At 48.7% G+C, this 14,636-nt stretch overlaps 1 protein-coding gene across 3 annotated transcripts in view; it reads left to right on the forward strand.

The window, feature by feature from the left end:
* The window catches only part of PREX1 (phosphatidylinositol-3,4,5-trisphosphate dependent Rac exchange factor 1), a 299,489-nt gene that overhangs the window by 246,751 nt on the left and 38,102 nt on the right, over positions 1-14,636 (forward strand). For all 3 annotated transcript variants that reach the window (XM_075571278.1, XM_075571280.1, XM_075571279.1), the window contains exons 22-26: positions 3,275-3,453; positions 3,957-4,118; positions 5,483-5,693; positions 7,740-8,004; positions 8,443-8,640. In XM_075571278.1, coding sequence (XP_075427393.1) covers positions 3,275-3,453; positions 3,957-4,118; positions 5,483-5,693; positions 7,740-8,004; positions 8,443-8,640 — 1,015 coding nt within the window. The remainder of the gene's footprint in view (positions 1-3,274; positions 3,454-3,956; positions 4,119-5,482; positions 5,694-7,739; positions 8,005-8,442; positions 8,641-14,636) is intronic.

Raw genomic sequence — 14,636 nt, forward strand, 5'->3', positions numbered from 1 at the left:
TACCCCTGCTTCAGCACAGGTAGCTCAACCAGTCGAAGACTGAGTCACTGATTGAGTCACCTGTGCTGAAGCAGGGATATCCTGAAAATGTAAATCCTACCCCTAATCTAATATATACACATCTCACAGGAATTGACACAATCTTGTATTCAGAACGTTACCCTTTTCAGTCTGATTTTGCTTGACTTGGCCTGATGTAAATGTAGTTAGCTGCCAGGAAATCCGTGACTTCCTGTGTGATAATTTGTACCTACTTCTGAAACAGATACACACAATATAACAAGTAAACACAAGGTTGTATCGTTTTGTGACAATGCCACATGCAAAGGTGCCACAGAGTATACCTTTAAAAATGGGACCCTCGCAGACAGCCAAAAAACACCCCTTTGTCTGCAATTCAACTATCCAATTGTCTTCCTTAAACTAATTTAGCTACAAATCATGTTTTACTTCTATGGTTTCTCTGGAAATAAACGGCAAATTGCATTAATTAAGGACCTGCAAATGGGGAAGTGTTTTATTTCACCTTATCCCCCCCTGTCCTCACCAGAGAGCCAATAAAAATAAGGGGAGGGGAGAGCGAGGGGGCTTTGCCTGTGCAAACGCGTGTTGAACACACACTGACAAAAGGAAGAGGAAATCGCGCCTCTCCCAAATCTCTTCTCACCAAACCGCGCCTCTCCCAAATCTCTTCTCACCAAACCGCGCCTCTCCCAAATCTCTTCTCACCAAACCGCGAATCTCCCAAATCTCTTCTCACCAAACCGCGCCTCTCCCAAATCTCTTCTCACCAAACCGCGCCTCTCCCAAATCTCTTCTCACCAAACCGCGCCTCTCCCAAATCTCTTCTCACCAAACCGCGCCTCTCCCAAATCTCTTCTCACCAAACCGCGCCTCTCCCGAATCTCTTCTCACCAAACCGCACCTCTCCCAAATCTCTTCTCACCAAACCGCCCCTTTCCCAATCTCTTCTCACCAAACCGCGCCTCTCCTATATCTCTTCTCACCAAACCGCGCCTCTCCCAAATCTCTTCTCACCAAACCGCGCCTCTCCCAAATCTCTTCTCACCAAACCGCACCTCTCCCGAATCTCTTCTCACCAAACCGCACCTCTCCCAAATCTCTTCTCACCAAACCGCCCCTTTCCCAATCTCTTCTCACCAAACCGCGCCTCTCCTATATCTCTTCTCACCAAACCGCGCCTCTCCCGAATCTCTTCTCACCAAACCGCGCCTCTCCCGAATCTCTTCTCACCAAACCGCGCCTCTCCCAAATCTCTTCTCACCAAACCGCGCCTCTCCCGAATCTCTTCTCACCAAACCGCGCCTCTCCCGAATCTCTTCTCACCAAACCGCGCCTCTCCCGAATCTCTTCTCACCAAACCGCGCCTCTCCCGAATCTCTTCTCACCAAACCGCGCCTCTCCCAAATCTCTTCTCACCAAACCGCCCCTTTCCCAATCTCTTCTCACCAAACCGCGCCTCTCCCAAATCTCTTCTCACCAAACCGCACCTCTCCCGAATCTCTTCTCACCAAACCGCGCCTCTCCCGAATCTCTTCTCACCAAACCGCGCCTCTCCCAAATCTCTTCTCACCAAACCGCCCCTTTCCCAATCTCTTCTCACCAAACCGCACCTCTCCCAAATCTCTTCTCACCAAACCGCGAATCTCCCAAATCTCTTCTCACCAAACCGCGAATCTCCCAAATCTCTTCTCACCAAACCGCACCTCTCCCAAATCTCTTCTCACCAAACCGCGCCTCTCCCGAATCTCTTCTCACCAAACCGCGCCTCTCCCGAATCTCTTCTCACCAAACCGCACCTCTCCCAAATCTCTTCTCACCAAACCGCCCCTTTCCCAATCTCTTCTCACCAAACCGCGCCTCTCCTATATCTCTTCTCACCAAACCGCGCCTCTCCCAAATCTCTTCTCACCAAACCGCGCCTCTCCCGAATCTCTTCTCACCAAACCGCGCCTCTCCCGAATCTCTTCTCACCAAACCGCGCCTCTCCCAAATCTCTTCTCACCAAACCGCGCCTCTCCCAAATCTCTTCTCACCAAACCGCGCCTCTCCCGAATCTCTTCTCACCAAACCGCGCCTCTCCCGAATCTCTTCTCACCAAACCGCGCCTCTCCCAAATCTCTTCTCACCAAAACGCACCTCTCCCAAATCTCTTCTCACCAAACCGCACCTCTCCCGAATCTCTTCTCACCAAACCGCGCCTCTCCCAAATCTCTTCTCACCAAACCGCGAATCTCCCAAATCTCTTCTCACCAAACCGCGAATCTCCCAAATCTCTTCTCACCAAACCGCGCCTCTCCCAAATCTCTTCTCACCAAACCGCGCCTCTCCCGAATCTCTTCTCACCAAACCGCGCCTCTCCCAAATCTCTTCTCACCAAACCGCGCCTCTCCCAAATCTCTTCTCACCAAACCGCGCCTCTCCCAAATCTCTTCTCACCAAACCGCGAATCTCCCAAATCTCTTCTCACCAAACCGCGAATCTCCCAAATCTCTTCTCACCAAACCGCGCCTCTCCCGAATCTCTTCTCACCAAACCGCGCCTCTCCCGAATCTCTTCTCACCAAACCGCGCCTCTCCCAAATCTCTTCTCACCAAACCGCGCCTCTCCCGAATCTCTTCTCACCAAACCGCGCCTCTCCCAAATCTCTTCTCACCAAACAGCGCCTCTCCGAAATCTCTTCTCACCAAACCGCGCCTCTCCCAAATCTCTTCTCACCAATCCGCGCCTCTCCCAAATCTCTTCTCACCAAACCGCGCCTCTCCCAAATCTCTTCTCACCAAACCGCGCCTCTCCCAAATCTCTTCTCACCAAACCGCGCCTCTCCCAAATCTCTTCTCACCAAACCGCGAATCTCCCAAATCTCTTCTCACCAAACCGCGAATCTCCCAAATCTCTTCTCACCAAACCGCGCCTCTCCCAAATCTCTTCTCACCAAACCGCGCCTCTCCCAAATCTCTTCTCACCAAACCGCGCCTCTCCCAAATCTCTTCTCGCCAAACCGCGCCTCTCCCAAATCTCTTCTCATCAGGTTTACAAATTGACTTGTGAAAAAAAGGTGTACAAATAGTTACTGGTGTCAGATTGTGGTAATAATGCCGCCAGTCGCCTGGGTGTAACCCGGTGAACAAGGTGCTGGCGTTAGAACATTTTGGTGTTGCGAGGGATTGCGATTTTAAGTGTTTCTTTCATTTAACCATGAAATAATTTATCTTTATTTTTTCCTATTAAAATTTGTTTTTTTACATTTCAGGTCCGAGTCAGAACTTCAGTTCTCCGCTCAACGAGGACGCGCCGCTGGTCAGCCTGACTGTGGACAATGTCCACATGGAACATGGCGTTGTGTATGAATACGTGAGCAGCGCTGGCATTAAATGCTACGTCCTTGAGAAAATCGTTGAGCCCAGGGGTTGTTTTAGCATCACCGCCAAGGTATTCCGGACCAGATATGTTCTCACTTGTACGGCTCATTGATACCTGTCCTAATCGGGGTGAGAATAAGTATTTGGGGGCATAAAATATAAACAATACGAACAGAGCACTTCTATCCGGATAGTGTTTTAATATATAAAACTAAATATAACACCCTCCTGCACACTCCTTATTAGAGGATTTGCCCGACATTTGACAGTAATAATAATGTTTTCCGTACGTAGCATTTTCAGTATCGGGGACCTAGGGCGACTTACACAAGCTCACACGTTGAGTTGACGTTTGGGATTTGAACCTGGGTCACTCACTTCAAATGCAGGAAACACTCACGTGATTCCCAACGCCCACTTCAGTCTCTAAAACATCCCACACGTTAACGGCCAAATAGCCGGGATCTTGGCAGAGACACGCAAGAAACGTTGTAATAAGCGTGCTTCAGATGCGCTTGCGTCACGCGCCATGTAGGTAACCACGACACGTGTTGGTTCTTCCGCGTGCCTTAGATCCTGCAATCCTTCGTGGCTGATGACAATCACTTTGTGAAGAACTGTAAGAGGCTCATCTCCATGAGCAAGTCTGTGATGACCATGCCCCAGTACGAATTCCGGCACATCTGTGACACCAAATTGGAGAACATCAGCAGAAGAATCGCAAACTATGAAGAGGTATTTCTAAATCACAGCAAAGTATATATTTAATATAAAGTATATTTACTTTCAATCAGAATTTTGGTCGAAGCTGTCTCTTAGTAGGTTACTGGCTCTGCACTTCTTTAACCCAGGCTGTGCTGAAAAGTAATACAGCATACAGCATACATTTTGTAATACAGCATACAGCAGGCAGAAGCTTATAGGGCTCTGTGTTAAAATGGATGAGAAACATTGATACTGTGTGATCATTTGCATGTCATTACCCAGAATCCCTGGCTCCTAGGGAAGCACTGTATGCTAAGAGATAATGGGGAAACGCAGGGTTGCAGACCTGCCTGAGACTTGTGATTATGCCTCACGTGATATTTTTATAATCAAAATTTTGGAAACCCTGTACAGTACAGAATTGTGCAATTAGTACATTAAATGAATTATATTAAAAACACACACAGACACTACTACAACTCTCATCCTAAAATTCTGTGCTTGATTCTTAGAAACCAGAATTTTTTTTATATATATATATATATATATATATATATATATATATATATAAGGTTTACACTCTTTAGAGTCATTTTGATGGGCTCATACATTTATTTTTAAGGACACCTTTTTCAGTAAACAAATTAGTCCTTCATTTTTCTGCTGTAGAAGCTATTGTCTTAGCCCAGTATCCCGCCAACCACACCGGCAAGTACTGGAGGATTCTGGGTGAGAGCATCACTCACTTCCTGCCTCCAGATAGGTCCATGCTGCTAGAAACCATTCATGGACTTCCTCCCATTGAGCAAATTGTGTCCGCATTTAAAGCTAGCCATGCTCAGTGCTGTCCCAAACTCCGGCGGCGGCGCGTTTCAGAGATTATTTGTGATCTAAGTGAAGAAGTGCCTCCTTTTATTTGTGGAAGATAGTTTAAGTGAGTGTCCCCTCGTCCCTGTGCTACAGTACGCGAGTTTGTGAATATCAATTCTCTATTTATTATGTCTATTCTTGGAGTTTTAGATGGTGTGGATCAGGGATGGCCAACTCCAGTCCTCAAGGGCCACCAACAGGTCAGGTTTTAAGGATATCCCGGCTTCAGCGCAGGTGGCTCAATCCGTGACTCAGTCGAAGACTGCAGCACCTGTGCTGAAGCCGGGATATCCTTGAAACGTGACCGGTTGGTGGCCGCCCCTGGTATGGATGGTACAAATAACGATGTTGCTTGCTAGTGATTCAATGAATATGATTTCTACTCCAGTACCATGATATGCCCCTTTAGCCATATGGTTCTTAAACCCTTTGCTGCCCCTCCAAGTAGTGAAAATGTTTGTGACAATATGACCGTATTTCCGCGCATCGGCTCGCGCTTTAAAACCGGTTTGCTGCATCTTCAGTTTGCAGACGAACTCGAGATGAAAGTGAGCCCCTGTTTCAAGCGAGCGACGAGCGAGCCTCACACACTTCAAAGCACAGACTTCTGCCCCACCAACTGTCACATTAACCTGATGGAAGTGTCCTACCCCAAAACCACCACCTCGGTGGGGAGGTCCTTCAGCATTCGCTTTGGGCGGAAAAATTCCTTTTTTGGGCTTGATCCAGATCAAGGTAAGGACTTTAAAGTCTGCGATTAAAATAGATCCATGGTTTGGCGACCCGTAGTAAATTGAGGCTAAGGCCGCACTTATAGTTCCGGCGTCAGGACCATAAGCGCGCCTAAGGCTACGGCTCCAGTCCTCCCGGCTGTACGCGCGCCTCGCGCCGCGTGCTGAGACTACAGCGATTGGCGGTCTGTAGAGGAGCTCTAGGGGAGCGCTGGGGGAGGGTGTCCATGACGGGGTGCGCGGCCATGACTGGGCATATCTGCCGTGCAGTTGGCTGCGCGCCGCCCATGTGACCGCATCGCGGCACAGGAAGACAAAATTCTTGTCCTCCCTGCCAGCGCACGCGTCTCAGCGCTTTGCGCGCCCACACACACACAGCCACTGGGGCCTGCCCCATAGAGGTCTGTGCTGTGGAGTGTAGCGCGCGCGCCCCCGTGACCACCGGCGACTCGGCCTAAGAGGTTGATGTACAAATGTATCTGCAAAACAAAATGACACGAGTACTTTATTTATAAAAATGTCATTTCATGGACAGGTAGAGTTGGAAAATTGGGTACAGGGGATAAACGGCTTGTGATTTTCCGATTAAAATAGAGCAGCTTTAACTTTGACATCACCAAACAGCAACGAACTGCAGCAAACAGCTCACACCCTTCCGCTGCGCCAAAGGCTGTCCGCCGGCATCGCAGATGCACACTGGGGTGGTTGAGATTCAATGCAGCTGTGAACAAACAGTTCTTTGTTGTGTGAAGTCAATATACGTAAGGTCGCCATCCTCAGACATTCATTAAATCAAGCTAGACGTTCAGAACAAGCTCACGCCGTTCGTTTTAATTACATCAGAATGCACTATGCTGCTACCAAGTTTAGTTAATGAATCCTTCATTTTTTTTTGTTTAAATAGGGAAGCAGATCTATGAAAAGTGCACGTTGTCAGACTATTATTTACTGACATGAAATGATAGCCGTTTTAACAAAACATATAGCTGTTTTCTTTACATTATTTCTATATATATATCTTTAATTATATAGTGCCATTTATATACATTGCGCTCCACAGCAGTGATACACGTGACATAATAACAGAAATAACAAATAATACAAATAACACATAATGGGAATAAGCGCTTCAGAAATAAAAGTAACTGGAAAAGGAGTCCCTGCCCCGAAGAGCTTACAGTCTAATTGATTAAATAAAACGAGCGCTGAACTCCGTTTGATTATATATATAATCACGTCACGTGGGTCGTGACGCGGGAGAATGTAAACATGGCGGGGATTCCGGGGCCTGTAACTCGGGAAGCAGAGGGTCCCCGAGGCGTAAATTAATGCGGTTCAGCTTCTGAGACACCCTGCTTTAATACTGTTATCAAAATAAAAGCCCCGCGATCGCCTGCTAGAGGCGCTCAGGGAGAGTGACTGATCCAGTCTGACTCTTATTACGCGTCTCTTACAGGCAGGAGCCCCCCGGTAGGATTCACACAGCGCGAGTCCCATTCAGACGCAGGGACCCCTGCTGTGTTAATCTTGACCGAGTTATTCTTGCAGACTGCTATGTGGTACGTGGCGGATTGTCATGTGGTACGCGGCGGATTGTCATGGCGTTGCACACGTTGACCAGCCCATTCTTGCAGCCTCACGACCAACCATAGCGCTGCTTCCGTAGTCAAAGTTCAGTGTCCTGCTTTTAACAGTGACAAGGACTGAAGGATTCTGGGTGAGCGCCTGACCGAACTCCCTGCCTCCAGTTGTGTCCATGTTACTAGGAGTTATTTATGGGCTTTCTCTCCTTTAACGGATGTAGCCTCTTTTGAAGCGAATATTGATATTTGTGGTCACAACCTCCGGTGGTAGCGAATTCCGGAGGCTGATTGTGTGAACGCGCTTCCTTATATTTGTTTTATATAACAACTTTCTTTTCATATAGCGCCTTTCTCCCAATGGGACTTAACGCTTCACAGTTTATTCCTAGATCATAAAACAAGTGATGGCACTTTCCTGCTCTCATGTATGATTGCTAATCTGCCGATGTTGTCTTTTCTTTTGGTAGTGGGTAATTTAAATCCCATGTCATATTCCCAACACTGCATTGCCAGCATGGCGGCGCCCGCGTGGAAATGTCTAAACACGGAAGAAGCAGACGGGATGGACGGCAGCTTTACTCAGATGAACGGGGGGACAACCCAAGAGGACCGGGGGCTTAGCTTTCTGCTGAAACAAGAAGACACAGAGATTCAGGACTCTTACCTGCAGCTTTTCAACAAGTTGGATGTGGCAGTCAAGGAAATGAAGCAGTATGTGACGCAGATAAACAAGTACGTACGTTTGTATATTGTATACTTAGATTGTATTTATATTGTTTCTCTTCTAGACCGGTGTTTGGTATAATATAGTATGGATATGATCATTGATGGTCCATTGGTTGTCAATGAGAAGTGTCGATGCTCCCTGGTACGTGAACATGTTCTTCACCGGTGAATATCCCTTTGGATTGGTAGTTTGGGTGAAATGACACCAACCGCTTCATATTTTACTACAAACTGCAGCACTTCGACCCTTCAGGATGGTTCCCATGTTGGGATGAACACATTTGGTGAATCCTTCCATTGTCCATCTTTAAATAGATCTATGATATAAGATGTGGAGCCATATTTACTTGCCTTGTATAAAATTAGATGTTGCAATTGCTGATGTGGCAAAAATGCTCCCAACCTATTAACCAAGTGAGTTGACATTTGTCATGTGACTTTCAGGCTGCTGTCCACAATAACTGAACCTTTACAATTGGATCCTCCGTGTGAACCTCTGTCCACAGAGGGGACTCCTCCCTCATCATTAGTGCCGGAGGAAGGCGATACTGATAGAGGCATAAAGAAGGTCTGTTTCAAGGTGTCCGAGGATGACCAGGAGGATTCTGGGCATGACACGTTGAGTTACCGAGACTCCTACAGGTTGGTTCTTTCAACTTTGTTGGTTACAGGGGGATGTTAAAGGGAAAATTTGGCAAATGGAAACAGAAGTCATTAAGGCCAGACTCGCACTTCGTATTTTTGTAACGTTATCGGTAGAGACGGGCGCATTTCTTCTTCGCGTTTGCACCCGTCGCTGACTGGCCGGTTCTTTTCAGTCGCGGATTTCCGCGGGTCTGTGTCAAAATGGCAAATCCACCGTTTTTTTACTGAAAATCGAATCCCAATCCCATGTTGGATTTATGTTGACTCCGAAAACCTGGGGGCGGGTTTTACAGAATCCAAACTCCGAAAACCCGGGGGCGGGTTTTACAGAATCCAAACTCCGAAAACCCGGGGGCGGGTTTTACAGAATCCAAACTCCGAAAACCCGGGCGCGGGTTTTACAGAATCCAAACTCCGAAAACCCGGGCGCGGGTTTTACAGAATCCAAACTCCGAAAACCCGGGGGCGGGTTTTACAGAATCCAAACTCAGAAAACCCGGGCGCGGGTTTTACAGAATCCAAACTCCGAAAACCCGGGGGCGGGTTTTACAGAATCCAAACTCCGAAAACCCGGGCGCGGGTTTTACAGAATCCAAACTCCGAAAACCCGGGGGCGGGTTTTACAGAATCCAAACGCCGAAAACCCGGGGGCGGGTTTTACAGAATCCAAACTCGGATTTCAACGTGCGGTTCGGATCCAGGAGGGGGATTTGGACCAGCCCGCCCCTCTTGTTATAAGCGTGTGAGTACGCGAGGCGCGACCCGCGCTGATGTGGGAAATCACAGACTTCGGATTGACTGATTTTTATTTTCAATGGGGGTTATTCATTGAGATGCGATAGTGGCGATCGGGCGTTCGCTTGCGGCAGCGCCTGATTAGCACTATCACAGCTTAATGAATGATACCCAATGGGTTGTTTTTGGGGCAATGACCTTTAACATAGCAGGTATAATGACCTAAATCAGGGGCGGCCAACTCCAGGCCTCGAAGGCCACCAACAGGTCAGGTTTTAAGGATATCCCAGCGTCAGCACAGGTGGTTCATTCAGCGGATCAGTCATTATGACTGACCCACCTGTGCTGAAGCAGCGTTGTCCTGAAAACCTGACCTGTTGGTCGCCCTTGGGGGCTGGAGTTGGCCACCCCTGGTGTACTGTCTTGTGTTGATCCATTAACAACCAATATACACTCCCCATTACCGTAGGACTTACACCGTGCGTGCATTAAAGGGCAGGACTTACACCGTGCGTGCATTAAAGGGCAGGACTTACACCGTGCGTGCATTAAAGGGCAGGACTTACACCGTGCGTGCATTAAAGGGCAGGACTTACACCGTGCGTGCATTAAAGGGCAGGACTTACACCGTGCGTGCATTAAAGGGCAGGACTTACACCGTGCGTGCATTAAAGGGCAGGACTTACACCGTGCGTGCATTAAAGGGCAGGACTTACACCGTGCGTGCATTAAAGGGCAGGACTTACACCGTGCGTGCATTAAAGGGCAGGACTTACACTGTGCGTGCATTAAAGGGCAGGACTTACACCGTGCGTGCATTAAAGGGCAGGACTTACACCGTGCGTGCATTAAAGGGCAGGACTTACACCGTGCGTGCATTAAAGGGCAGGACTTACACCGTGCGTGCATTAAAGGGCAGGACTTACACTGTGCGTGCATTAAAGGGCAGGACTTACACCGTGCGTGCATTAAAGGGCAGGACTTACACCGTGCGTGCATTAAAGGGCAGGACTTACACCGTGCGTGCATTAAAGGGCAGGACTTACACCGTGCGTGCATTAAAGGGCAGGACTTACACCGTGAGTGCATTAAAGGGCAGGACTTACACCGTGCGTGCATTAAAGGGCAGGACTTACACCGTGCGTGCATTAAAGGGCAGGACTTACACCGTGCGTGCATTAAAGGGCAGGACTTACACCGTGCGTGCATTAAAGGGCAGGACTTACACCGTGCGTGCATTAAAGGGCAGGACTTACACCGTGCGTGCATTAAAGGGCAGGACTTACACCGTGCGTGCATTAAAGGGCAGGACTTACACCGTGCGTGCATTAAAGGGCAGGACTTACACCGTGCGTGCATTAAAGGGCAGGACTTACACCGTGCGTGCATTAAAGGGCAGGACTTACACCGTGCGTGCATTAAAGGGCAGGACTTACACCGTGCGTGCATTAAAGGGCAGGACTTACACCGTGAGTGCATTAAAGGGCAGGACTTACACCGTGCGTGCATTAAAGGGCAGGACTTACACCGTGCGTGCATTAAAGGGCAGGACTTACACTGTGCGTGCATTAAAGGGCAGGACTTACACCGTGCGTGCATTAAAGGGCAGGACTTACACCGTGCGTGCATTAAAGGGCAGGACTTACACCGTGCGTGCATTAAAGGGCAGGACTTACACTGTGCGTGCATTAAAGGGCAGGACTTACACCGTGCGTGCATTAAAGGGCAGGACTTACACCGTGCGTGCATTAAAGGGCAGGACTTACACCGTGCGTGCATTAAAGGGCAGGACTTACACCGTGCGTGCATTAAAGGGCAGGACTTACACCGTGCGTGCATTAAAGGGCAGGACTTACACCGTGCGTGCATTAAAGGGCAGGACTTACACTGTGCGTGCATTAAAGGGCAGGACTTACACCGTGCGTGCATTAAAGGGCAGGACTTACACCGTGCGTGCATTAAAGGGCAGGACTTACACCGTGCGTGCATTAAAGGGCAGGACTTACACCGTGCGTGCATTAAAGGGCAGGACTTTACACCGTGCGTGCATTAAAGGGCAGGACTTACACCGTGAGTGCATTAAAGGGCAGGACTTACACCGTGCGTGCATTAAAGGGCAGGACTTACACCGTGTGTGCATTAAAGGGCAGGACTTACACCGTGCGTGCATTAAAGGGCAGGACTTACACCGTGCGTGCATTAAAGGGCAGGACTTACACTGTGCGTGCATTAAAGGGCAGGACTTACACCGTGCGTGCATTAAAGGGCAGGACTTACACCGTGCGTGCATTAAAGGGCAGGACTTACACCGTGCGTGCATTAAAGGGCAGGACTTACACCGTGCGTGCATTAAAGGGCAGGACTTACACCGTGCGTGCATTAAAGGGCAGGACTTACACCGTGCGTGCATTAAAGGGCAGGACTTACACCGTGCGTGCATTAAAGGGCAGGACTTACACCGTGCGTGCATTAAAGGGCAGGACTTACACCGTGCGTGCATTAAAGGGCAGGACTTACACCGTGCGTGCATTAAAGGGCAGGACTTACACCGTGCGTGCATTAAAGGGCAGGACTTACACCGTGCGTGCATTAAAGGGCAGGACTTACACCGTGCGTGCATTAAAGGGCAGGACTTACACCGTGCGTGCATTAAAGGGCAGGACTTTAGACCGTGCGTGCATTAAAGGGCAGGACTTACACCGTGCGTGCATTAAAGGGCAGGACTTACACCGTGCGTGCATTAAAGGGCAGGACTTACACCGTGCGTGCATTAAAGGGCAGGACTTACACCGTGCGTGCATTAAAGGGCAGGACTTACACCGTGCGTGCATTAAAGGGCAGGACTTACACCGTGCGTGCATTAAAGGGCAGGACTTACACCGTGCGTGCATTAAAGGGCAGGACTTACACCGTGCGTGCATTAAAGGGCAGGACTTACACCGTGCGTGCATTAAAGGGCAGGACTTACACCGTGCGTGCATTAAAGGGCAGGACTTACACCGTGCGTGCATTAAAGGGCAGGACTTACACCGTGCGTGCATTAAAGGGCAGGACTTACACCGTGCGTGCATTAAAGGGCAGGACTTACACCGTGCGTGCATTAAAGGGCAGGACTTACACCGTGCGTGCATTAAAGGGCAGGACTTACACCGTGCGTGCATTAAAGGGCAGGACTTACACCGTGCGTGCATTAAAGGGCAGGACTTACACCGTGCGTGCATTAAAGGGCAGGACTTACACCGTGCGTGCATTAAAGGGCAGGACTTACACCGTGCGTGCATTAAAGGGCAGGACTTACACCGTGCGTGCATTAAAGGGCAGGACTTACACCGTGCGTGCATTAAAGGGCAGGACTTACACCGTGCGTGCATTAAAGGGCAGGACTTACACCGTGCGTGCATTAAAGGGCAGGACTTACACCGTGCGTGCATTAAAGGGCAGGACTTACACCGTGCGTGCATTAAAGGGCAGGACTTACACCGTGCGTGCATTAAAGGGCAGGACTTACACCGTGCGTGCATTAAAGGGCAGGACTTACACCGTGCGTGCATTAAAGGGCAGGACTTACACCGTGCGTGCATTAAAGGGCAGGACTTACACCGTGCGTGCATTAAAGGGCAGGACTTACACCGTGCGTGCATTAAAGGGCAGGACTTACACCGTGCGTGCATTAAAGGGCAGGACTTACACCGTGCGTGCATTAAAGGGCAGGACTTACACCGTGCGTGCATTAAAGGGCAGGACTTACACCGTGCGTGCATTAAAGGGCAGGACTTACACCGTGCGTGCATTAAAGGGCGGGACTTACACCGTGCGTGCATTAAAGGGCGGGACTTACACCGTGCGTGCATTAAAGGGCGGGACTTACACCGTGCGTGCATTAAAGGGCAGGACTTACACCGTGCGTGCATTAAAGGGCAGGACTTACACCGTGCGTGCATTAAAGGGCGATGCTGTCATTATGTGCGGCCACCAGCACTTTGGTGAGTGGTGTAATTTATTGGCAAGAAGCGGGCTGTGTTGACAGTTTCTACTTTTAAACCTGAAGAGGAAGTGCCCTTCTCGGAATTCTGCGCCCAGCGACGCTGTGCTGCCGGCCACAAGAGGCTTTGTGGTTAAGTGCTGCACAGCGTCTCTGCATTGTTTGTCATTTCGAACATGCTATATACACTCGGTGTTATCACTGCAATCAATTGTAGAGCATTGTGACATTTGCATGTCACCTTGTGTGCTATGTTTTATTGCTCTGATGTCCCCTCAGTCTTTTCTAACCACAGAGCAGACTTTTAACTAGCAGGCTTTAGCCCTCCTCCCCAGCAGTGCAAGATCTTTGCAACACCTGTTTGTGATGATTTGTTGCCAATCTTCCCAGCAATTTGAGCTGCAAACTGTAACAATAGATAATGTTGCCCTAGTAATATAAGAATAATGTATATTGTAGCTGCTGAGATACACGGACTGAAGGATTGATTTGAAACAAAGGCAGCCATTTAGTGAACCCTGGGGGCAAAGATTTTGCTGATTGATCAAGGGAGAACCAATCGATCGGCAGCTTAGTTAATTAGTTTTCAATAAAGGTAATTTTATTTTATTGGGTGAGGAGGGGGTTGTACCACATAACTACAAAAGGGGTCACGATACGAACGTCATAATGTAATCTCCTCAATTTGATATTTTGTGTCCGCAAGTATTTTGCCGCAAATAAAGACGCCCTGATGTGCATCCAACGCGACAAATGAATTGTCCCATTTCTATGTGTTGTTTCTTCTTATAAGTATGGGTCGTTCAGTTCAATCGCTTGAATTACCGTGATGTGGCGGCCGCTTAACATGTTTTGGCCAAACGATTGAACGAAGGGATCCATACGTATGAGTAGAAAAAACAGATGGAAATGGATCAAATAATTGCCACATTGGCCGTGCGCTGGGGCGTCCTCTCTTTCCGGTTGTGTGTGTGAGGTCACTCTCCCAGGAGGGTTCTGGCTGGCACTATGAACTATATATAAATATATAACATTGTGGGCTCTGGGTTTTGAGCTTGCCAATATTTTGTATGTTGTATTGTTTGTCTTTATTTGTATAGCGCCATAAATGTACACAGCGCTTCGCAAGTGTTTCGACCAACCTGTTCAGCGATCGGGAACTGGGGGTCAGGGACCAACTTCGGGGGATCCCCAAGTTTAGGTAACCTTAAAAATAATAAAATGAAAAAGGAAGGAATTGCAGGACGGTGGGATTGCTGCTAGAAAGTGGCATTCC

This window comes from Ascaphus truei, chromosome 15 (genome assembly GCF_040206685.1).
Source record: "Ascaphus truei isolate aAscTru1 chromosome 15, aAscTru1.hap1, whole genome shotgun sequence".
Classification (NCBI taxonomy): Eukaryota; Metazoa; Chordata; class Amphibia; order Anura; family Ascaphidae; genus Ascaphus; species Ascaphus truei.